The sequence below is a fragment of the Canis lupus genome, chromosome 5 (genome assembly GCF_003254725.2).
Source record: "Canis lupus dingo isolate Sandy chromosome 5, ASM325472v2, whole genome shotgun sequence".
Taxonomy (NCBI): domain Eukaryota; kingdom Metazoa; phylum Chordata; class Mammalia; order Carnivora; family Canidae; genus Canis; species Canis lupus.
The window spans coordinates 24170269-24193602 of NC_064247.1; the positions used below are offsets into that span (position 1 = coordinate 24170269).

Consider the following 23334-nt stretch of genomic DNA (forward strand, 5'->3'; position numbering starts at 1 on the left):
ATTCCAGATCAGCAATATATCTTTTTTTCTTTACATTTACTTCTAAATGCTGTTGATGCTATATTAATCCTTGGACTAGAGGTGGGAATTCTTGAGAAAAATATGAAATTTTCTCTTATAGAGCTTGGAACATCAGAGACTGCTGGGAAATCATTTGGATTGTTATGATATTTGGAGCTTTAACATATCCTCATATTAATTGAATGGAATGATTTTAAATATACATAATTCTTAAAACATATATGTGATTTTCCATAGACACCGTGTTTGGTTGTCTTTTTTGTGGAGATAATCTCTACCTAAGGATATTTGTAAGCTTACATTTTATAGGTTAATATGATCAGGTTCAGTAGCTCTAGGTGTTTGCTTATATGGGCTCATAGCCTCATTTAGATCCTGAATCTCTGGTATGCAGGTTATAGAATGTGGTATATTAAGTATACTAAGTATGAAAGTGAAAATTATCAAGGTGTGAATGCATGCATTCATTCAACAAACCTTATGCATACCAAACATATGTCAGGTATCATACCAGATGCTAGGGATACAGTGTTATGTAAAATAGTCCCTCCCCTTAAGTATTTTTCCTTTTAATTTTGGAGAGAGTCAGGTAAAAAGAATATTTCATTACAGTGCAGTAAATATGTGCTCTAAGAGGGACAAATACATAGTGTGGGGGATAGCAAACTCTCTTCCTTGTTCTTCAGTGTGTATGTGGTGAAGGAGAGGGAATGAATTTGAAGTAGATAAATAGGCAGCCAGTTAGGATAGCATGTCACATAGGGAAACCACAAAATCTTGGGACATAATAATGAGACTCTGTTCTTGGAGGGCTCCTATACTCCTTGGGAATTAGAATCTTCAAAAGTTAAGAACACTAAGAGTAGGTAAGGTCTGTTCTTATGAAAAACAAAAACAATACTGGAACATGTTCATGTATCCATTCAGCTAATAGTTATTAATAAAAAAATTACTAATACTAGTGCTTTGTTAGTCTTTCTGTGACATGTGTCTCTGAAAGCTCAATGTACTACTCATAATAAGAAATACCTTAGAGGGGTGTATTCAGTTCTCTGTTTCTGCTTTGGCATATTCCTACTGAACTCACAGAAATTCTTGTCTATAGCCAGATAACCTCACAATCAGTATTTCAACACTTTGTATGTTCATTTTTCATTTCTCAATAGTTTTGGATGTCTACTGAAAATGTAGAGTTGGAAGACAAAAAAGAAACTGAATTCCATTTCTCTAAACTAAAGAGAAGGCAGGATATGGAAAAGAAAAGAAAAATTAGAAAAATAGAATGGATGAGAAAAATGTAAGTTGATGAAATGATTAGACATACTAATATATGCTATTTTAAGTTCTTTTTAAAAAGTGCTATCACTACTAAAATAATTACATGTTAATTTTCGAAAGACAATGTAAGGTTACAGTTATCTTTTTAAAAATATATAGAAAGCAAACATTTAACAAATGCCTGCTTTTGTGAGACACTGTTAATCTCTCAGCTGTAAATGGGGAAAGACATGTTGTCTTTGATCTCAAGGAAATTGCAGTCTTTTGGAATATCAGATATGAAAATAAGCATTTACTCATATATCAGTTAACTTTTATTTTGCCCTCCAGATACACTTTGTACCCTTCTCAACCCTTCTTTCAGCACCCAATACTCTAACCTGCATGGATTACACTGAAAGTCATTCTGGACCTGTCTAACAAATGTTAAAAGCAAGCCAAAAAAATCAGATTGTGTTCACAAGTTTACTTCACTGCATGCCCAGGACAAATCCCCCAAATATTTAAATGAATACAAAAACTCCACTATCCCAAATTATATAAAATTCACAATGTCTACCATATAGCAGTCAATACCAGGCATGCAAAGAAACAGGAAAATAGATGCCATATGAGAAGAAAAATTAATCAGTAGCAACAGACACACAAAAAATATCTTTTAAAAATGAAAGTGAAAGAAAAACTCTTCAGACAAATAAAAGCTGATTTCTCTCATCATAGTAGACCAGCACTGCAAGAAATTTTTCTGGCAGGAGAAAAATGATTCTAGGTAGAAATCTGGATCTATACAAGGAATGAAGAATTCCAAAAGTGGTAATAATGTAAATAAATATAAAGGACTTCTATTCTTACTCCTTAAATCTCTTTAGAGGATAACTACTGAACTATACACTTAAAAACAGATATGATAGGGAACCCTGGGTGGCGCAGTGGTTTAGCGCCTGCCTTTGGCCCAGGGCGTGTTCCTTGAGACCCGGGATTGAATCCCACGTCGGGCTCCCAGTGCATGGAGCCTGCTTCTCCCTCTGCCTCTCTCTCTCTCTGTGTGACTATCATAAATAAATTAATTAATTAAAAATAAATAAATAAAAACAGATATAAATTTTATGTTACACAGTTTTCTCACAATTTTGAAAAGATAGATATTAAAACTCTAAAGGAGTTGATATTAATATTGTCAATACAATTCTACCTAAATTTTTTCATTCCACAATTGCACTTCTTTTCACTTATATTGAAAATCTTCAAGTAAAATACAATTGCTTTTTTTACATTACAAATAAATTGCTCCAAAAATAACAAAATAATATCAATACATATGTTGCAATTACTGAATAAAGTTCAGTAATTGAATAAAAAATTTTTAAGTAAATTTGCTGTTTAAAACAGAAATGCTGACAATATATTGTGACATTTATAAACTTAGAACAGTACAAAAGTAAAATGTGTTATGACAATATAAAGGTTGGGAGAGGTGAAATGGAAGTATACTGCTAGAAGGTCCTTATTCTACTTATAAACTGGTATAATATTGCTTAAAGGTAGACTGTGATTGTTAAAAACCCTAACGAACTGTGAAATCAGTAATAACAAGAACAAAGGTGTAAATATAATAATTTAATTATGGAAATAAAATAGCCTCATAAAAAAAACATCAATCCAAAAAAACATCAATCCATTTTTCCAAACCTGAAAAAAGAGGAAAGGAAACAAAGAAGAGAGGGGACAAATAGAAAGCAAATAGAATGATGAAAACTAAAATCAATCATATCAATAATAATATTAAATGTAAGTAGTCTAAGTACCCCAAATAAAAGCAGATGTTGACAGCCTGGATAAAAAAGCCGCACATAAGAACGTAACAATCCTAAATATGTGTTTACCTAATAACAGAGGTTCAAAATACATGAAACAAAACTGTACTACTGTACTGAAAAGACAGATAGATAAAACCAAAATTATAATCAGAGATTTCAAACCCTTTTACTAGTAATTGATAGAACTAGTGGACAGTAAGTTAGTAAAGATAGAGAAGTCTTGAGCTCAACTATCAATCAATGTGATATAATTAGCATTAATAGAACACTGGCCTCAACAATAGAAAACACATTCGTTTCAAGTATATGTGAAATATCCGGGATCCCTGGGTGGCGCAGCAGTTTGGCGCGTGCCTTTGGCCCAGGGCGCGATCCTGGAGACCCGGGATCGAATCCCACGTCGGGCTCCCGGTGCATGGAGCCTGCTTCTCCCTCTGCCTGTGTCTCTGCCTCTTTCTCTCTCTCTCTCTCTCTCTCTCTCTCTCTCTCTCTGTGTGACTATCATAAATAAATAAAAATTAAAAAAAAAGAAGTATCCATCTATATTCTGGGTCATAAAACAAACATCCACAAATTTGAAAGAGTTAAAATCATACAAAGAAAGTTCTTTGATCACAATGGAATTAAAAAGTAATTAATAATAGAGTAAAATTAATAAAAGAAAAATTTCTGGGAAACCTCCAAATATTTGGATCTTAAACAGAATACCTCTATATAATCTATGAGTTAAAGAAGTCATAAGGGAAATTTGAAAATACCTCTGATTTAATGAAAATGTAAATAAAACATAAAAATTTGAGGATGCAGCTAAAGTAGTACTTACAGATAAATTTATAGTATTCAATACTTGTATTTAAAAAGAAAGATCTCAAATCAGTAATCTAACCTTCCAACATAATAATCAGTAAAAGAAGAGCAAATTAAACCCAAAGCAAGTAGAAGGAAGGAAATGATAACAGTAGAAAATAGTAATATTGCAAATAGAAAACCATTGGAGAAAATGAATAAAATCAAAAGTTGTTTCCTTTGAAAAGAACAATACAATTTATAAACCTCTAAATAAAAATTTAAGAAGAGAACACATGCAATCCAGAAAAGAAATAAAAAGCAGGATATTACTACCGACCCTACAGACAATATAGATATGAATCATTTAATGCCCACAAATTTGAAAAATTAGGTGGAAGAAAAATTCACTGTGAGGCATATACCAAAATTCAAAAATGAACAAAAATAACATAAATAGGTCTATTAAAGAAATTGAATTTTTAAATTCAATTATATTTAGTTGAACTATTAAATTATTAAATTAAAAATTCCACAAAGAATACCCTAGGTCTAGATGAATTTCTTAGTGAATTTTAGTAAGCATTTAAGAAAGACAATACAAATTCTATATAATATTTCCAGAAATAGAGGGGACTATGTCCCAACAATATCTATAAAGTATTACCCAATATAAAAACCACTTGAGGCTTATAAAAAACAATATTACAAGGAAATAACCAATATCTTAGGAACATATATACAGATAGTAAATTACATCATGAACAAATGGTGTTTATCCAAGGAGTACATGGATGGCTTAACATTTGGAAATCAGGCAATGCAATTTACCATCTAACAGACTTACAAAGAAAGTTGGATATAACCATCTCAATACAAGCAGAAAAAATACTACAAAAATCCAACAACCATTTGTTTTGAAAACTCTTGTTCAACTAGGAATAGAAAAGAACCTCCTCCACCTGATAAAAGACATCTACAAAAAACCTTCAGCTAAGATTATACTTAAAGGTGAAAGACTAAATGCTTTCCCTCTAAGGATAAGATATCTGTTCTCACCACTTATTCACAACACTGGACTGGAGATCCTAGTCAGTACAATAAGGAAAGAAAGAAGGATGAGGGAGACACTGAAATTGAAAAGGAAGCTCTAAAAGATTCTTTATTCACAGTTGACATTATTGACTAGGTACAGAATCCTAAACAATCTACAAAAAACTTACTGGAACTACTAAGTGAGTTTGTCAAGGTGTGGAATCTTGCCATATTCCAGCAAGAAACAGTAGGAAATTGAATTTTTAAAAATACATTTACAGTAACAACAGAAAAATTAAATACCTCAGTGTAAATTGAAGAAAAAAGTCTGTATGACCTGTCCACTAAAAACTGCAAAACACTGCTAAGAGAACTTAAAGAAGACTCAAATACCTGATGAGATATAGGTTGGTCATGGATCAGAAGTCTCCGTATTGATAAGAATTCCATTGTCTCCAAATTGATCTCTACATTCAATTCAGTTACGATCAAAAGTTACAACAGAATTTTTGAGGAAATTGACAAGTTGATTTGAAAATGTATATGGAAATGCATAGGAAGTAGATTAGCCAAAACAATTTTGGAAACAAAATTTGGAGAACTTTTACTACTTGATTCTAAGATTTTTATAAGGCTACTATACTGAAGACATTGTGTTATTAGCATAAAGATAGACATATAGATGAATGGAACAAAATAGTTGAGAAATAGATACACATGAATACTGGTAAGGTTTAACACAGGTGCCCAGGCAATATAATTGGAAAATGATGTTCTTTTCAACAAAGTGGGTATTCAAATGCAGAAAAATGAACTTTGACCCTCATCTCACAACATATATATAAAGTTTTATATCTCGAAAGAGGTCACAGATCTAAACATAAATGCTAAAACTATAAAATACCTACAAGTAAGCAAAGAAGACAATCTTAGAGACCTGGGTTCTGGCAAAAATTTCTTAAATAGGACACAGAAGGCATGACATATAAAGTTAAATTGCAGCTCATTCAAGTTAAAAGCTTTTGTTCTTTGAAAGATACTATTTAAAAAAAGACAAGCTACATGGATGTTAAATAACTGGAATTTAAGTAAAATCTTGAGAAAAAAAGACAAGCCACGGACAGGAAGAAAACATTTCATATATATATATATATATGACTATCATCATTAGTTATTAGGGAAATGCAAACTAAAACTTTAATAACTTACCACTGTATATGCACAGGAATGGTTCAGTCTGCCATACTAATTGTTGGCACAGCTATGGAGTGAATGCAAACTGCTACATCCACTTCAAGAACCAGTTTGACAGTTTTCTTACGAATTAACATACACCTACTATTCATCCCAGGCACTCTACTCCTAGGTATGTACCCAAGATAATAAAAACACGTCCACAGAAAGATTGGGTATGAGTGTTCTATTTGTAATAGCCAAAACCCAGAAAGAACCCAATGTCCATCAACCCAAATGTCACTGGATAAACAAATTGTTGTTATTTACACAAAAGAATACTACTCAGCAATATGAAGGAATGAACTTTTGAATCACATAACAACATGGATAAATCTCAAAGTAACAATGCTGAGTGAATGAAACCAGTCAAAAAAGAGTTCATACTGTATGATTTCATTTACATAAAATGCTAGAAAATGTGAACACATCTAGAAAGATATAAAGCAGATCACTAGCTGTCTGGAGATGAGGGTAAGGGGATGAAGGGAGAAAAGAATGACAAAGGGGCACCAGGAACTTTGGAGGGAGATGGATATGTTCTTTTTTTTTTTTTTTTACTGTAGTGATGATTTCACAGGTGTATACTTATGTCAAAACTCTTCAAGTCGTTCTGTTTAAATGTGTGGGTTTACTGTACATCAGTTATACCTCAGTGAAGTTGTAAAACCTTTTGTGACTCCCTCCCTCACCCGTTTTCTCCACCCCCCAACCCCTCTGCCTTGGACAGTCACCAATCTGTTTATCTGTGAGCTTGTGTATTTTTATATTCCATGTTTAAGTGAGATCATAGGGTATTTATCTTGCTCTGTCTGACTTATTTTATCAGATAATGCTCTCAAGCTCCATTCACGTCGTTGCAAATTTTAAGACTTCATTGTTTTTATGGCTGAATATTCTTGTGTGTGTGTATCACATTTTCTTTATGCATTCATCCACTGATTTTTATATAAGAACACATGCAGACATTCAGAAGATCTCCATAAAGTAGTTCTTCATGTCTTATACTTGTGGGGTGAGTTGGGGGCAACCCAGGAACCAGCTGTAAGGGTCGTAGGCTTACAGTGCCTGCAATTCAGCCAAATGCTTAATGCTCTAGCAGGTCTTATGCGCTAAAAGAAATGCATGAGTGGGGAAGAAGTGGATCTCAGAGACCTGGGATGGGGACATGTGGGCAGGCTGAGAATCTTAAACTTCAAACTCCTCTGTTGGTGGAGGAAATCCTTCTTCCCTGTTTTGAGGGAACCAGGCCTCCTCTGTATAAAAGCTTTTCAGTGACTACACCTGGCATAGATACTGGATGTGCTGGTGCTGATTGTTCTTAGCATCCTCCCACAAACATCGCCCATTGCCTCCAGCCCATGGTGAGGGTTCTGTCTCTGAGCCCAGACAGAGAGCTGCAGGTCTACTCCAGGAGGAGATTGCTTATAAATCCGAAGACTTACAGGAATTTACCAATCCCTATTAATAGGAGCCTCAGAAACATGCATGAGTGTGGAATTTTAGGTTGTAGATCATAGGCTGAATGGGTTAAATTTACTGACAACGACCACATTCATCTAGAATTGTGAATTTAATGTGTTGGCTTGAGTACCCAGAAGTGATGTTAAATATAAGTCTGTCTGGTTGGCTAATCAAAGCCTGAACTCTAACAAAGCTCTATTACAAAATCCCTGAACTGCTCTAGTATACTATGGAAAAAGGATTTGTGAAATCTCAGGGGAATACATATGTTTGTTCCTTTTACATGCAATCTATTCAGCTGTCCACTAGCTGTCTGTCACTCTAGGAGGTCCTAGAAGATATAGTTTTCATCAAGGGATTAATAAATGAGAGGAGTTCATCAAGAACTCTGTGGTGGCTGATTTTATTGAGTGGAGATGACAGTGGGGAAAGCTGTGGTGGAATTGGTTCCTTTAGTGCACCAGGAATAACGGATCTTTGAAGTGATAGAGGTCAAGTGGTGTCACAAATCACAACTAAGCTTCCAGAAGTGCTTCCTTTAATGCAGCAAGTCAACACAGCCCCTGGCCCCAGTATGCTGCTATTGACTTAACAAATATTCTTTTCCATCTCAACCAGTAAGCAAAAAGAGAAGCAGTTTGCATTTACACGGAAAGAAGAGGATGTATGTTTCCATCTTACCCTCAGAGCTATGTCAGCAATCCTGCTCTTTTCCCTCGGGGCTTGCACATCTCAGTTCCCATAGACCATCACGACTGTCCATGACACTAATCAGATGCAGTGAGCAAAAAATAACTTCCTGGATGACTTACTAAGACAAATGCACACCAGAAGGAAAGAGATACATTTTGCAAAATGTTAAGGGTTTGCCACATAACTAAAGCTTACAGACATTTTGGGATATCCATTCTAAAGTTAGAGACAAGTATCAACACCTTGTAATGTCTGTCTTGAAAGCACACAGCACTTAGAGGGCCTCTCTAGATTTAGGAAGTAAAACATGCCACGTTGGGGTATGCTCCTCCAACCTATTTTCGAGGTAATCTAATGAGGCTACCAGACTCCAGTGGGGCATGGTGTAAGAATGAACATGGTAGCAGGCCCACAGTTGATCAAGGTCCTCCCACTTGGCCTTTATGACCAAGCAGACCCTACAGTATTGGACAGATAGTGAAATACTGTATGGAGCCTCTTGTAAAAAGAAGATCTCAGCACAGAGGGTTTAGGGGGGTAAGGTAATGCCCTTTTCTGCCAAAAACTATTTTACATTTGAAAATCAGTTCTTGTTCCGCTTCTAAGCCCTGGTAGAGACTGGATGCTTGGCAGTAGGATTCAAGTGCTCCATGATTATGAACTGACTTGGGTTTTATCTAATCCAATGAACCATAGAACTGAGTATATAGCATCATCTCAGTACAAAATAGACGACGTACATATGAGAATGGATCTGAGAAAGTCCAGAAGGCTTCAGTAAGCTGTATGAGAAGGTGGCTCAAATTATTTCAACACCCGCATATGCTGCATTGGCTCTGCTGCATCTCCAAGCCTTTGACCTTATAGGTAAGCTAACAGATGGAGAATACATTAGGTCTGATCCACCATGGATCTGCACAGGATTCTGGCAATATCCAAATATGGTCAGTCACTATATTACAATGCCTCAATAGGCCCAAAGAATGGTCAAAGGGTATCTTCCCAGTGAGTACAACCAGTTTTCTACTTTGTATAGAAAGGAGGTATAGCTTGAGATAAGGATCTTATTGACTGTGGGCAGTAACCAAAAGCTTTTCAGCTGATTGGGTACTTGGATGGAATTAAATGGGAAAATTGGTGATTAGGTCTGGGGACAGGTATGCTCAGAATGGGCATAGAGTGTCTTTGTGTCTTTGTGAATGTCTTCCAAAGGGCTAAAGAGGCAGAAAACTAAGTATTCAGATGGACAAGACGATCCATCCTGTGGATGTCAGGTTTTTTTACCTGGATACATCAAGTGGTCGCTCAATGGAGCCATGTACAAAGTAGCCATGGGTACAGGGATGGAGGCTACATATAGACTCATAAATATGGTCTTTCTTCACTGAGATTGTTCAGGTTATACAGTCACAACTAACTGTACAGCAAAGGCCATTGCTTTGCCTCCGACAGTGACATGTCCTGGCTATGTGGTGTCAGGGTGATTATATTGAACCCTTCCCATAAACAAGTGGCATCTCTTTGTGTTTGCAGAGATAAACAGATATTCTGGGTGTGTATTTTGTTTCTCCACTTGCATTACCTTTGTCAGCATTTATTACAGAAGCCGTATTCATCATTTTATTCCATACAACATTGCCTCCATGTAAAGGAAGTGTCGTAATAGGCTCAGAACAACAAAATACACTCACCATATGTGCCATCACCTAGAAACAGCTGGCATTGACAAGAGTGGTTGTATGATTTCCTGAAGCTCAGGCACAGCAGTGGTGGAGAGATACCTGGTAATAAGCCCAAATGAACATGAATGATAAGTTTTATTTCTTTTTTTCCTTTCCTCTGTTTACTCTCAAAACAATTCTCAAAAAAAAAAAAAAAAAACAATTCTCATCCATAACTGAACTAATTACACAGACAGTACCACCTCAAATTCTACTGGTCTAACACTGATTTCTTATATTCCTCATCATAAAAATTGTTTCTTTTTCCATATTCCTCTTGGCCTCAGATTATGACACCATCTTTCTCCCTTCATCCAAGTCAGAAATGTAGGGGTTATCCTTGACTTCCTACCTTTCATAAGCTCCCATATGTTATCTGTTCTAAAGTTCTGCTAATTTTGTGTCCAAAAACTCTCCCACATCTGGCACGTCCCTCCCTTCCCAACTGCAGGTTCTCAATGCTCTCATCTCTACTTCACGGGCAGAGTACTTCTACTTAGTCTCTTTGTCTCTAATCTTTTTCCATCTCTGCGTAAACACTGAGGCTGTCTCGAAAACAAATTAAATCACCTCCTTACCTGAAACACGTCAGGGGCTCCATCCCACACGATAGTTCCCCTCCCTAGGTTACTCTTTTCTGGGTCAATTCCACGGCCACAAGGTTTTCATCTTTTGATAGTTAGCTCAAACATCCCTTTCTTAAGCCTTCCCTGACTTAACTAGGCACAGGCACTTTTCTTGGATACCCTCATTGATGTTTTATATACTTGGCTGTCACACTTTTGCAAATCTCTGCATGTTTGTCCACCATCTCCACTATACTTTGAGCTCCTAAACAACAGGGACCCTGATCTGGTTATCAGCACAGGGCTGGAGACATAGTAGATGCTTAATGAATACATGTTATTTGTTGAATGAGCTGAGTCACTAAATGGCTGGATGTTGTAAGGCTGCAGGGGATGAATAAGAAATGTTATTTTGTGTGCTTTGTTTGCTGATGGCATCCTCTATCTGAATTTTGCTGACAATCAGCAGGGAACAAAATCAATAAAATTTTGATATTTTTTTTACCTCTCTTTTAATTAAACAAAATTTGATTTTTACATTCCCTTCCTATGCCTTACAGATCTTAGCTCTTCTTGACTTCTTTTCCAGTTTAAACTTTGATTCTTGCTAGGTCCTTTACATTTTAACTTCTCTCCCTGTTGGTATATTCAGAAGAACATTTTTATAGTGCTTTTTCCTCTAAATTTTCTATCAACAACATTATCTCTATAGCCAAACTAGGTTTTTGGGTTTCTTTAAGATTTTATTTATGTATTAGAGACACACAGAGAGACAGACAGACAGACAGACAGAGGGAGAAGCAGGCTCCATGCAGGAAGCCCAATGTGGGACTCGATCCCGGGACTCCAGGATCATGCCCTGGGCCGAAGGCGGCGCTAAACCGCTAAGCCACCGGGGCTGCCCAAGTTTTTGTTTTAAATATCACTCATTTTTTTTTATAAAACAAGTTATGATTATTATAATGTGATCTGTATTTCGGGTTTCTGTTCTATTTGAAACTCTGTTCTACTTGCTAACCAATTGTTGCTTGATTACTGTTATAGCCCACTTAATTATAAATAGTGACCGATATTTAAAGAGTTTAAAACAAATTATTGGAATAAGTTTTACAGTTCTCTTTAAAACAAATCCTCTTTCCTTATATCCTTGATGAGAACAAAAATAAACTGTTGTAAATCACTGTTGTCAAGGAAAAAGAAATATCCAGGTTTCCATATCTAATCACAAGTATATATTTTGGGAGGCAAAATGTAGAACTCATAAAAAATGTGCTCAACCCTAGTTTCTGATTTTTAAATGCATTTTTGTTGTGGCATGAGCATTAGTTAATAAACCTGGGCCATTGGGTATCATCACTCACTCATTCATTCAGTGCATTTTTTTGAGTGCCTATTATGTTCAGGGAATATGGAGCGGAAGTTTGCAATTTCTGCAAAGGAATCCCCACCTCTGTACACAATGCATTGCAAGTGGTGGACACTTGATAAATATTTATTATATAACTAAGTCAATGAAAAACTATGGAAAAATTGTGAAATTATCCTTTCTTACAATTTGTGCTCTTACCAACCTACAGAATGGGAGAAGATATTTGCAAATGACCTATCAGATAAAGGGCTAGTATCCAAGATCTATAAAGAACTTCTTAAACTCAACAGCAAAGAAACAAACAATCCCATCATGAAATGGGCAAAAGACATGAACAGAAATTTCACCAAAGAAGACATAGACATGGCCAGCAAGCACATGAGAAAATGCTCTGCATCACTTACCATCAGGGAAATACAAATCAAAACCACAATGAGATACCACCTCACACCAGTGAGACTGGTGAAAATTAAGACAGGAAACAACAAATGTTGGAGAGGATGTGCAGGAAGGGGAACCCTCTTGCGTGGTTGGTGGGAATGTGAACTGGTGCAGTCACTCTGGAAAACTGTGTGGAGGTGCCTCAAAGAATTAAAAATAGATCTGCCCTACGACCCAGCAATTGCACTGCTGGGGATTTACCCCAAAGATAAAGATGCAGTGAACCGGCAGGACACCTGCACCCTAGTGGTTCAGCAGCAATGTCCACAATAGCCAAACTGTGGAAGGAGCCTCGGTGTCCATCAAAAGATGAATGGAGAAAGAAGATGTGGTCTATGTATACAATGGAATATTACTCAGCCATTAGAAACAACAAATACCATTTGCTTCAATGTGGATGGAACTGGAGGGTATTATGCTGAGTGAAGTAAGTCAATCGGAAAAGAACAAACATTATATGCTCTCATTCATTTGGGGAATATAAAAATTAGTGAAAGGGATTAAAGGGAAAAGAGAAAATGAGTGGGAAATCTCAGAGAGGGAGACAGAACATGAGAGACTCCTAACTCTGGGAAACAAACAAGGGGTGGTGGAAAGGAGGTGGGTGGGGGGATGGGGTGACTAGGTGATGGGCACTGAGGGGGGCACTTGATGGGATGAGCACTGGGTGTTAGGTATATGTTGGCAAATTGAACTCCAATAAAAAATATATACAAAAAAAAAACAATTTGTGCTCTTACTAACCAATATAAATCAAAAGGCATTTTCCTGCCTCTGTGAAAATAGCTCTCATGGGTCGTTATCTATTTAAAGTTTGAAAAAGCAGAAACTTCATGAAGGCAAAGACATATCTTGTCACTGCCCTACCCCTTACTGTCCAGGAATTTGCAAGCCTTCTTTTACTGAATGCTTCCTATGTGCCATCATTCTGAATGCTTTATAAGGACTTATTCTTCTAACCTCTCAAGAATGCTGAGGAGTACCATTTTAAGATAATCTGAAGCCCCAAAATACTAGGTTATTTGGCAAAGGTCATAGAGCTAGTAAATCAAAGAAACAAGACTCAAGGCCAGGTAGCTGGAAATCAGAGTCCTACCTAGCTCCATGCTACCACTGAGCCGCTTCCTACTCACTGTTGAATTAATAAGTGAAAACGGCTTCAGAGTAGGTTAACTTTTAAAATGGAATACCGGGGGCAGCTGTGTGGCTCAGGCAGTGAAGCGTCTGCCTTCAGCCTAGGTCATGATCTCAGGTCCTGGGATCGAGCCCTGCATTGGGCTCCTGGCCAGCGGAGAGACTCTGCTCTCCATCTGCTGCTCCCCATGTGCTCGTGCTCTCTCTCTGTCAAATAAACAAATCTTTTAAAAAACAAAAATTAAAAAAAATGGAATACCACTGTAGTGTAGGTCTTAAAATGAAAAACCAAAGAAAAATCCTGTTTTCTAATGTTCTTGTAAGGACTGCTAACTTGTCTTTACTCACTTAGCTCACGTTTGGTGGATGCATTCATATATATGTGCTCACACTAACATGAGACAGAACAGTGCTGCCAAAGAAGTCTGGACTGGGAGTCAGATTTGAATATGGGCTCTGACATCTGTTTACTACCTACATGATCTTGAACAATTTCTTAACTTCTCCAGCTCTCAATTTCCTCACCCATAAAATGGGAATAAAAATAGCTGTCACAAATGGCTATGTCTTTTTAGAGAGAATTAAACAAGATAAGGTATGAAAAGTACTTGACACAAAAAAAGATGTTACCATATCTTCCTTTTGCCTTCCCTCCCCTTTCCTCTTCTTACCTACTATTAGCCACGTGACCTTGTTTTCTGGGACTTAATCTCTCTCCTGTAAGACAGGAGGGCTAGTCGTCTGGTCTCCAAGATCCTTTAAGACTCTGTAATTCTGTGATTTGGTGATTTAATAAGTTGGTTTTTCATTGTATCATAACAGTGCAATGTACTTACAGGTGGTTTTGAAACGAGGCTTCACCAGTTAGCATGGTTAAGTTTCTTCCTTCCTTTTCCTTTCCTTCTTTCTTTTCTTTTTCTTTTCATTTCTTTTTTTCCCAAAAGATCCCATGACATAGAACTTGGTTTGGATGTATTTGAGTTAAATAGGGTAAAAACTTTGTGCAATATGTAAATAGTTTCACAGCTAATATATATATATATATATATATATATATATATATATATATATATGAACTGCATTTCCTAGTAATCACCTGTTTCACAAGATTTATGTCTCCTTTCCTTTCCTCTGTTTAGGTACTATGCAGGAAGCCTACAGGCTAAGTCAACAAATCCTAAAACTCTAGATTTAATTCACACAGCAACCCAGGGGCTCATGAGATCAGTCGAAGGCAGTGGAATAGATGCTGTGATGGAATGGGAAGTGGATGAAGTGCTAAACTGGACAAATGCACTGAACTTTGATGAGTAAATGCATTCTGCTTTTACTGGGGAGCAAGGGCAGCCCTCCTGTACATTTCTAATGTTCCCACCCCCATGTCTTGGGCCCACAAACATAATCCTAAAAAAAAAAAAAAAACCAAACAAATGAGTATTGTTTGTCTAGAAAAAAAAGAAGAAATGAGGGAAGAATATTAAAAGATGATATAAAAGTAGAAAAAAAATAAGATTTAAGGATTTTTTAATTGAAGTGTAATTAACATATAGTGATGTATGAGTTGTAGGTCTATAATACAGTGATTCAACAATTCTGTACATAGCTCAGTGCTCACCATGATAGGTATAGGCACTATCTGTCACCATACGACTTTACTACAATATTATTGATTGGGTTTCTGATACTGTACTTTTCACCTCTGTGACATTTATTTTATAATGGAAAGTTTGTACCTCTTAATCCCCTTTGTCTATTTCAGCCATCCTGCCACCCCCCCCCCCCACTTTGACAGCCATCAGTTCTGTATATTTAGAATCTGTTTTTTGGTTTGCTCATTTGTTTCTTAGATTCCACACACAGTGAAATCCTTTGACATTTTTCTTTCTCTGTCTGACTTATTTCACCTAATGAGGTGACTATATTTCACCTCATTATACCCTCTAGTTCCATCAGTATTTTCACATGTTAAGGGTTCATTCTTTTTAATGACTGAAAAATATTCCACTATTATATATATATATATATATATATATATATCTCACATCTTTTTTATCCATTCTTTAGCAAATAGACACATGGGCTGCTTCCATATCATGGCTACTGTAAATAATGCTGCAATAAACATACATATCTTTTTGAATTAGTATATTCGTTTCTTTCAGTAAATACCCAGTAGTGGAATTACTCGATCATCTGGTATTTCTATTTTTAATTTTTTTTGAGAAATCTTTATACTGTTTTCCATAGTGGCTGCATCAGTTTGCATTCCCACTGAAAATGCACGAGGGATTCCTTTTCTCCACATCCTCACCAAAACTTGCTATTTCTTGTCTTTTTTATTTTAGTTATTCTGACAGATATGAGGTGATATCTTATTGTGGTTTTGGTTTGCATTTCCCTGATGAGTGGTGTTGAGCATCTTTTCATGTGTCTGTGGCCATTTAGATGCCTTTTATTTCTTGTCTGATTGCTGTAGGATTTCTAGTACTATGTTGAATAAAAGTGGTGAAAGAACATTCTTATCTTGTTCCTGATTTTAGAAGAAAAGCTCTCAGTTTTCACCATTGTTAGCTATGGGTTTATCATATATAGCCTTTATTATCTTGAGGTATGTTCTCTCTCAACCTACTTTGTTGAGAGTTTTTATCATGAATGATGTATTTTGTCAAATGCTTTTTTAAAAAATCTATTGAGAGGATTGTATGGCTTTTCTCCTTCTTCTTGTTAACATGATGTATCACATTGATTGATTTGCAAAAATTGAGCCACCCTTGCATCCCTTGACTAAATCCCGCTTGATTGTGGTGGATGATACTTTTAATGTATAATTGAATTCAGTTTGTAAATATTTTGTTGAGGATTTTTGCATCTATGTCATCAAGTAAATTGGCCTATAGTTGGGTATTTTTTTTTTCTGTAGTGTTTGACTGATTTGGTATCAGGGTAATGCTGGCCTCATAGAATGAATTTGGAAGTCTTCCTTTCTCTTCTATTTTTTGGAACAGTTTGAGAAGAATAGGTATTAATTCTCTTTTAAATGTTTGGTAGAATTCATGTGTGAAGCCAGCTGACCCTGGACTTGTGTTTGTTGGGAGTTTTTTGATTACTGATTCAATTTCATTCCTAATGATTGACCTGTTCATATTTTTCTATTTCTTCCTCATTCAGTTTTGGAAGATCATACATTTCTAGGAATTTGTTCATTTCTTCTGGGTTGTCCAATTTGTTGGCATATAATGTTACATAATATTCTCTTATAAACTTTTGTATTTTTTTAAAAAGATTTTTATCCATTTATTCATGACAGAGAGAGGGAGGCAGAGACACAGGCAGAGGGAGAGGGAGAGAAGCAGGCTCGATGCAGGGAGAGTGACATGGGACTCGATCCTAGGTCTCCAGGATCATGCCCTGGGTTGAAGGCGGCACCAAACTGCTGAGCCACCGGGGCTACCCAAACTTTTGTATTTTTGTGGTGTTGATTATAGTTTCTCCAAAATAATTTCTGATTTTATTCTCTTTTCTTTCTTGATAAGTCTAGCTAAAGGTTTATTACTTTTGTTGATCTTTTCAAAGAGCCTTCTCTTGGTTTCATTAATCCTTTCTATTGTTCTTTTAGTCCCTATATTAATTTATTTCCTCTCCAATCTTTATTATTTTTCTCCTTCTACTGACTTGAGGCTTAGATTTTCTTTTTTTAGCTCCTTAGGTATAAGGTGGGGTTATTTGTTTGAGATTTTTCTTGTTTCTTGAGTTAAGGTGTGTTTTTATTATAAGTTTCCATCTTAGAACTGCTGCTGCTGTATCCCAGTGATTTTGGACTGTTGTGCTTTCATTTTCATTTGTCTCCATGCATTTTTTTCTTTGATTTCTTTGTTGACTCATTGGTTGTTTGGTAACATATTGTTTAGCTTCCAAGTGTTCGTGATTTTTTCCAGGGTGGTGTTTTTTTTTTTTTTTAATTTGAGTTTCACACTGTTGTCATCAGAAAAGATGCTTGATATGATTTCAATCTTCTTAAAATTATTGACACTTGTTTTCTGGCCTAACAGCTGATGTATCTTAGAGAATGTTCCATGTGCACTTGACTATGTATTCTGCTGTATTTGGATGAAATTCTCTTTATATATCAGTTAGGTTCATCTGGTATAATATGTTGCTCAAAGCCACTGTTTTCTTATAGATTTTCTGTTTGGGTAATCTAACCATTGACAGTGTCAAAATCCCCTAGTATTATGTTATAACCATCTATTTCTCCCTTTATATCTGTTAGCATTTGCTAGGTGCTTCTATGTTGGGTGCAGAGGTATTTACAATTGTTATATCCTCTTGTTGTATTGATCCCTTCATCATTATATAATGCCATTCGTTGTCTCTTACTACTGTCTTTGTTTTAAAGTCTGTTATAAATATTGCTACCCTGGCTTTTTTCTCCACTTCCATTTGCATGGTTCCATGCCTTCACCTACAGTCTGTATGTGTCTTTATTTTGAAGTGATCTCTTATAGGCAGCATATAGATGGGTCTTGTTTTTGTTTGTTTGTTTGTTTGGTTGGTTGGTTGGTTTTTATCCATTCTGTTATCCTGTGTCTTTTGATTGGAGCATTTAGTCAATTTACATTTGAGGTAACTATTGATAGGTATGCACTTATTGCCATTTTGTTAATTTTTTTTCTGGTCTTTTTTTTTTTTTAATTTATGATAGTCACACAAAGAGAGAGAGAGGCAGAGACACAGGCAGAGGGAGAAGCAGGCTCCATTCACCAGGAGCCCGACGTGGGATTTGATCCCGGGTCTCCAGGATCGCGCCCTGGGCCAAAGGCACGCGCCAAACCGCTGCGCCACCCAGGGATCCCTCTGGTTGTTTTTGTAGTTCTTTTCTGTTCTTTTTTCTTGTTCTCTTGCTTTCTTCCCTTGTGGTTTGAGCTATGCTTGTATTCTAAGTTGAGACTGGACAACAAAAGTTTCAAAGGAATCCAGCATGATTATTTGAGAATATTTAAGTAACTTATTGAGCTCAAGCTATTGATTATCTTAGGCAAATCAAGCTTGCAAAGACTTTCGCCTACAAATGGCAGACATTAGGTGTAAGCACCTTTTCCACAATGTAATTATGGTCTCCACAGGAGACCTCTGTTAGATCTTCATGGCTATCCGGATATTTGCAACTGTCTTAATGACACTATGTTGAGAATTTCAGAGTCTGATATTTTTCCCTTCAGGAAGATTGGTAGCCACTAAAATCTGTGGACAGGTTTCAATAGTCCGACCTTTAAAATGACATAAATGTGTTGAACATTGATGTTCAGTGATACAAACCAGTTTCTTCCCAAAAAACTTGTGTGCTAGCTCCTTGTATGGCAGATGGACACTCCACTGGGAACAATCATGCATATCTTCTGATGGAATATCAACTGAGAATAATATTGTTATTAATTTGAAGAATAAATAGAGCCAACTTAACTTTTGGACTCAAGGATACTGAGGAGTACCATTGCCCTTCCGTGGTATCCAGAGATATACTGCTACAAGCATTTAGAATGTAAAACAATCCTTGCATTGCCATGATTGAATCACCCACATGATGGCTCCTATGACAGCTGCTGACATTTATCCTGATGGATTTCAGGGTCATATTCTCTATCAAGATGGATGTTCCTCCCAGAGTCTTCATATTTTTCAAACTGCAAGTGAATTTTGACATAACCTGTTCAGTGGTCAGCTGCTGGATTATCTTAGTTGCCTGATATTCTGTGAATCCTGTTAGTGAGAGCTCTTTGCCTATGTGTGTTACAGGCAATTTGTCTGAAGCTGTTCCTTTGATATCTAAGACATGTAGTTATGTGGCCTTTCTGGCCAGGGACTTTTCCTAGGCCATTAAGGTGTTAAATTTATACTTTTGAGAGATTCACCGTAGGTTCCATATATACATTATTCTGAAAAGGTCCAAAAATATCTTAGTGAGAAAGACAGATCAGGTCTATGATATAAGCAGCATGGTAATGCTTTCATTAGATTGTTGCTTGCATTTGTAAAACTTAGATTTCTTATTGATTACAGCTGGTATGTTCACTGACAATTTTTTTATGCAATCAAATAAGTTCATGTCCTAATCTCAGGTAGAACAGGGTTAGTGATCAGCCTTAAATATGGTGTATGTTTGTGCCCAGACTGTCAGGTCATAAGATACAATTGACTGAAGGTCCTTTATATTGGTTTCTTGAAAATGGAATGAAAAACTTTCAGTATATAAATCCAAGGAAGCAGAATGATTGACATCCAATACTTCATAGGGCTCCTCTGAGGAGAGCAACCACTGAGGACAGAATTTGCCTAAATTTAAAGTCAAACCAGACTGAATTGTCTACTATGAGATTCTGGAGGGGGTTTACACCACCTGATGTTTTCCTATATCTTTTTCATGTGGCAATGATCCAGCAGCATCCCATTTAAAGCTGTAGAATAAAGTTCTTGGAGCAACAATAGGTAGTAGTAACAAGAAGGAGCCAACTTAGATACAATACTTTGTTTTAATTAAATGCTGTTGGATAATATGCACCTTCCTATAACAACAAAAAATCCAGAAACAGTCAACAAAAGTAAAAACAATTCACAAGGAATAAATAAATACTTGAAAAATGATAGCATTTTCTGAATTACATGATTCAGAATTCTCACTTTTTTCTCTGTCACGTCCATTGTCAGCACCTTTTGGAACCAACTCCTTATTTAATTTCTTGGGTGCAGCCAACACCTTACCTGATTTCAAAGAGGCTTGGGGAAAGGGATGAAATAGGATGTCACAGGAAACCTGCCTCTTTAAGTCTCCACCTCAGCTTTGTAGCTCATCAGGCCTTACCTTCCCTATTTTACGTCTTTTTGGGCTTCCTTTGTCTCCCTGATTCAGTCTCTGTTTAGGAAACAGAGGTGGCAGCCCTAAAATCATGCTCTATTTAAATGTAATTTTTTATATTTTTCAGACATGTCAAAGATAGCACCATTGCTCTAATATAATCATAAAGCATACACTTTAAATTTCCATTGATATGTCAGAGACCATAAGTCCAACAATCAAGAACCAAGGAGAAAGTGTTTCATTGTGGTAGTTTTCCCCTCACTTTTTCCCTCCCAGAGAATTTTCTGTTTGTAATTTTAATTTAGAAGTTAGCTGGGATCCCTGGGTGGCGCAGCGGTTTAGCACCTGCCTTTGGCCCAGGGCGCGATCCTGGAGACCCGGGATCAAATCCCACGTCGGGCTCCCGGTGCGTGGAGCCTGCTTCTCCCTCTGCCTGTGTCTCTGCCTCTCTCTCTCTCTCTCTGTGTGACTATCATTAAAAAAAAAAGAAGAAGAAGTTAGCTGAGATCTTAGTATGCATTCAACTGAGGACATGATGTTGCAGGAATGAAACAGCATAAAATGAGAAGAGGTATGCTGGAGGGAGATCAGACGGCACAAATATGATAGAAGGCACCATTTTTATTCCTCCTCCAATTCCTTGTCCTAGAGGTTGCTTTAGATACATGAGAGCTAGTTGGAGATGGAGAAGTCATGAGAATTAAACATTTGGACCTATGAATTTGTCACCATCAATCCAAGATTTCATAGTGAAAGTGGAATTTTAGAAGTAGTCTAACATGTACTAATGAATCAATTTATTACTAATACGTTGATTTAATTTAATGAATGCCCATATAATGTGCTTAGGTATATTGCCAACTGGAAGGAAATTGCTACAAGCAACTCTTCAGCTAACTTCACAAGTAGGTGATTTTTAGCAATACTTTTATGGGAAATCCTTGTGAACAAAAATGACACATTTCACACATGTGCACATTTCTAAGCACCTAACATTTCAGCAGCCTGCATAGTATGTAGACATAAATGAATTTGCTAAGTCATTTTTACCTTGATATGTAAGCCTGTTATTTGGAAATAGAAGAAAATTTTCTGTCTTATTTATGTTGGATAAGATGGTTTTAAAAATTAATCCTCCTTTTGAAAAGTTACTTCTCTCATGGTTTCAGTAATTATTTTTAATGAGCAAACTTCACTTGGCAAAATAAATGCCTCAAAATATTAGAAATAAGGGCACCTAGCTGGCTCAGTTGTTAGAGTATGTGATTTCTGATCACAAGGTCATGAGTTCAAGCCCCACATTGGGCATGTACAGCCTACTTTTTAAAAAGTGGGTTTTTTTTTCATGTTAGAAATATTTTTTTTAGGTTCTATGTCACTTGTCCTGCCAGTGGCCCACAGTACTGAGAAGCTGAAAGTGATAGCATGTTGAGGAAGCATATTCTCATGTCCTAGAAATTTCAATAATTCTAATATAGCTCAAGCCTAATTATTGTTATTGTATAATCTGAGTGTATGGGTTCTGTCCTGTGATCATCACTGAGAGGCAGTAAAGTGGAGAGTTTACATTTGTGGAGTGTTGATTCAGACTGCATGGTTTTGAATTTTGGCTGTGTGATATCGGAGAAATTACTGGCTCAGTTTCCTCATCTGTAAAATTAGAATAACAGTAGTACCCAGCTCATAGGTTATTGTGAGGTAATAAGAGATAATACATGTGAATAGCTGAGAATAGTGCCTAGCAATAACATGTCCTCATAAATGTTAGCTGTCATTTGCCTTAACCTGTCTGCTTATCCCAACTCACGGCCACCCCAACAGTCCATGTGTCCATTATGCTTCTCCAGCACCTCCAAACTGACAATCATCCAAAGCACTCCCCACACAATAGATAGTGATCTTTTACAGATTTAAATCAGTACAGTTAAAACATTTACTTAACAAACTCTTTTTAAGGAATTACTATGTGAAAGTGCTGTCTTAAAGTGCTTTATAAAATTAATTCCTTTAATTTTCAGAACAACTCAATGAGACAAGGTTCATTTTATAGATAAGCAAACAAAGAGATACCAAATTACTTGCTCAAGGTCACACAGTCACTTCTTACGAGGGATAGGATTTGAATGGAGGCAGGCTAGCTTTAGAAACCACACTCCTAAAGATGAGTACCTCTGCTGTTTCTGATAGTTTTCTACTGCACTTGGAATATAGTCCTAACTTAATCATGGCCTCCTGGCTCTGGCTCTGGCTCCCCTTCCACCCTTATCATATCAGGCTTTCCCCCTCATTCAGAACCCTGTCTCACCAGCCTCTTGCCTATTCCTCAGAAATGTTCTGTGGTTTCCACTTGAGGGGTTTAATGGAGTTTATGGCCTTCTAGAGAACAGTTTTAGGTCTACCTTCACCTGACAGAGGGGTTTGGTGTTTGATATGAATCCCCAACTTGTAGCACGTAGTAGGTTCCCAATTGCAGATAAAAGAATATAGAGGAATGACAAGTACAAAAATTGAAGCAGAGAATGTAAATACTGAGTTAAGAGATTACTGTAAAAAAAAGGAAAGTTATAGCATGGCAATTGGAAGGGACATAATATCAAGTGAAAACTATTTTAAGTAGTGGAGAGTTGCACTGTCAGTGCAGTCAGTGGAAGGTGACACACTGAGATCTTTGGCCATGGGAGAAGAGGAAAGACTGTGTGCCATTTCTCCAAGAAGCACGAGGAAATCAAATCTAGAGAAGATTTGAAGCTTTTACCTCTAGGGAGAGAAAAGGCTTCTCTTCATTTGTAAATAAAGAACTGTTAGCTAATAATTATGGAGCACCAGCTAAGTGCCAAACTAATAAAATGTTAGGTTCTATACAGGCACCCTCACACTTAATTCTCATAGAAATTGTGAGCTGTGTATGTGCCAGTATTATCCC

At 36.6% G+C, this 23334-nt stretch overlaps 1 protein-coding gene across 10 annotated transcripts in view; it reads left to right on the forward strand.

Moving 5' to 3' along the window:
* C5H11orf65 (chromosome 5 C11orf65 homolog) overlaps positions 1-23334 on the forward strand; it is a 60055-nt gene that overhangs the window by 35574 nt on the left and 1147 nt on the right. For 9 of the 10 annotated variants that reach the window (XM_025465635.3, XM_025465634.3, XM_025465639.3 and 6 more), the window contains 3 exons: positions 1188-1318; positions 14698-14868; positions 21261-21316. In XM_025465635.3, the coding sequence (XP_025321420.1) occupies positions 1188-1318; positions 14698-14868; positions 21261-21316 (358 nt within the window). The remainder of the gene's footprint in view (positions 1-1187; positions 1319-14697; positions 14869-21260; positions 21317-23334) is intronic. The other variant, XM_025465642.3, reaches the window with a different exon arrangement.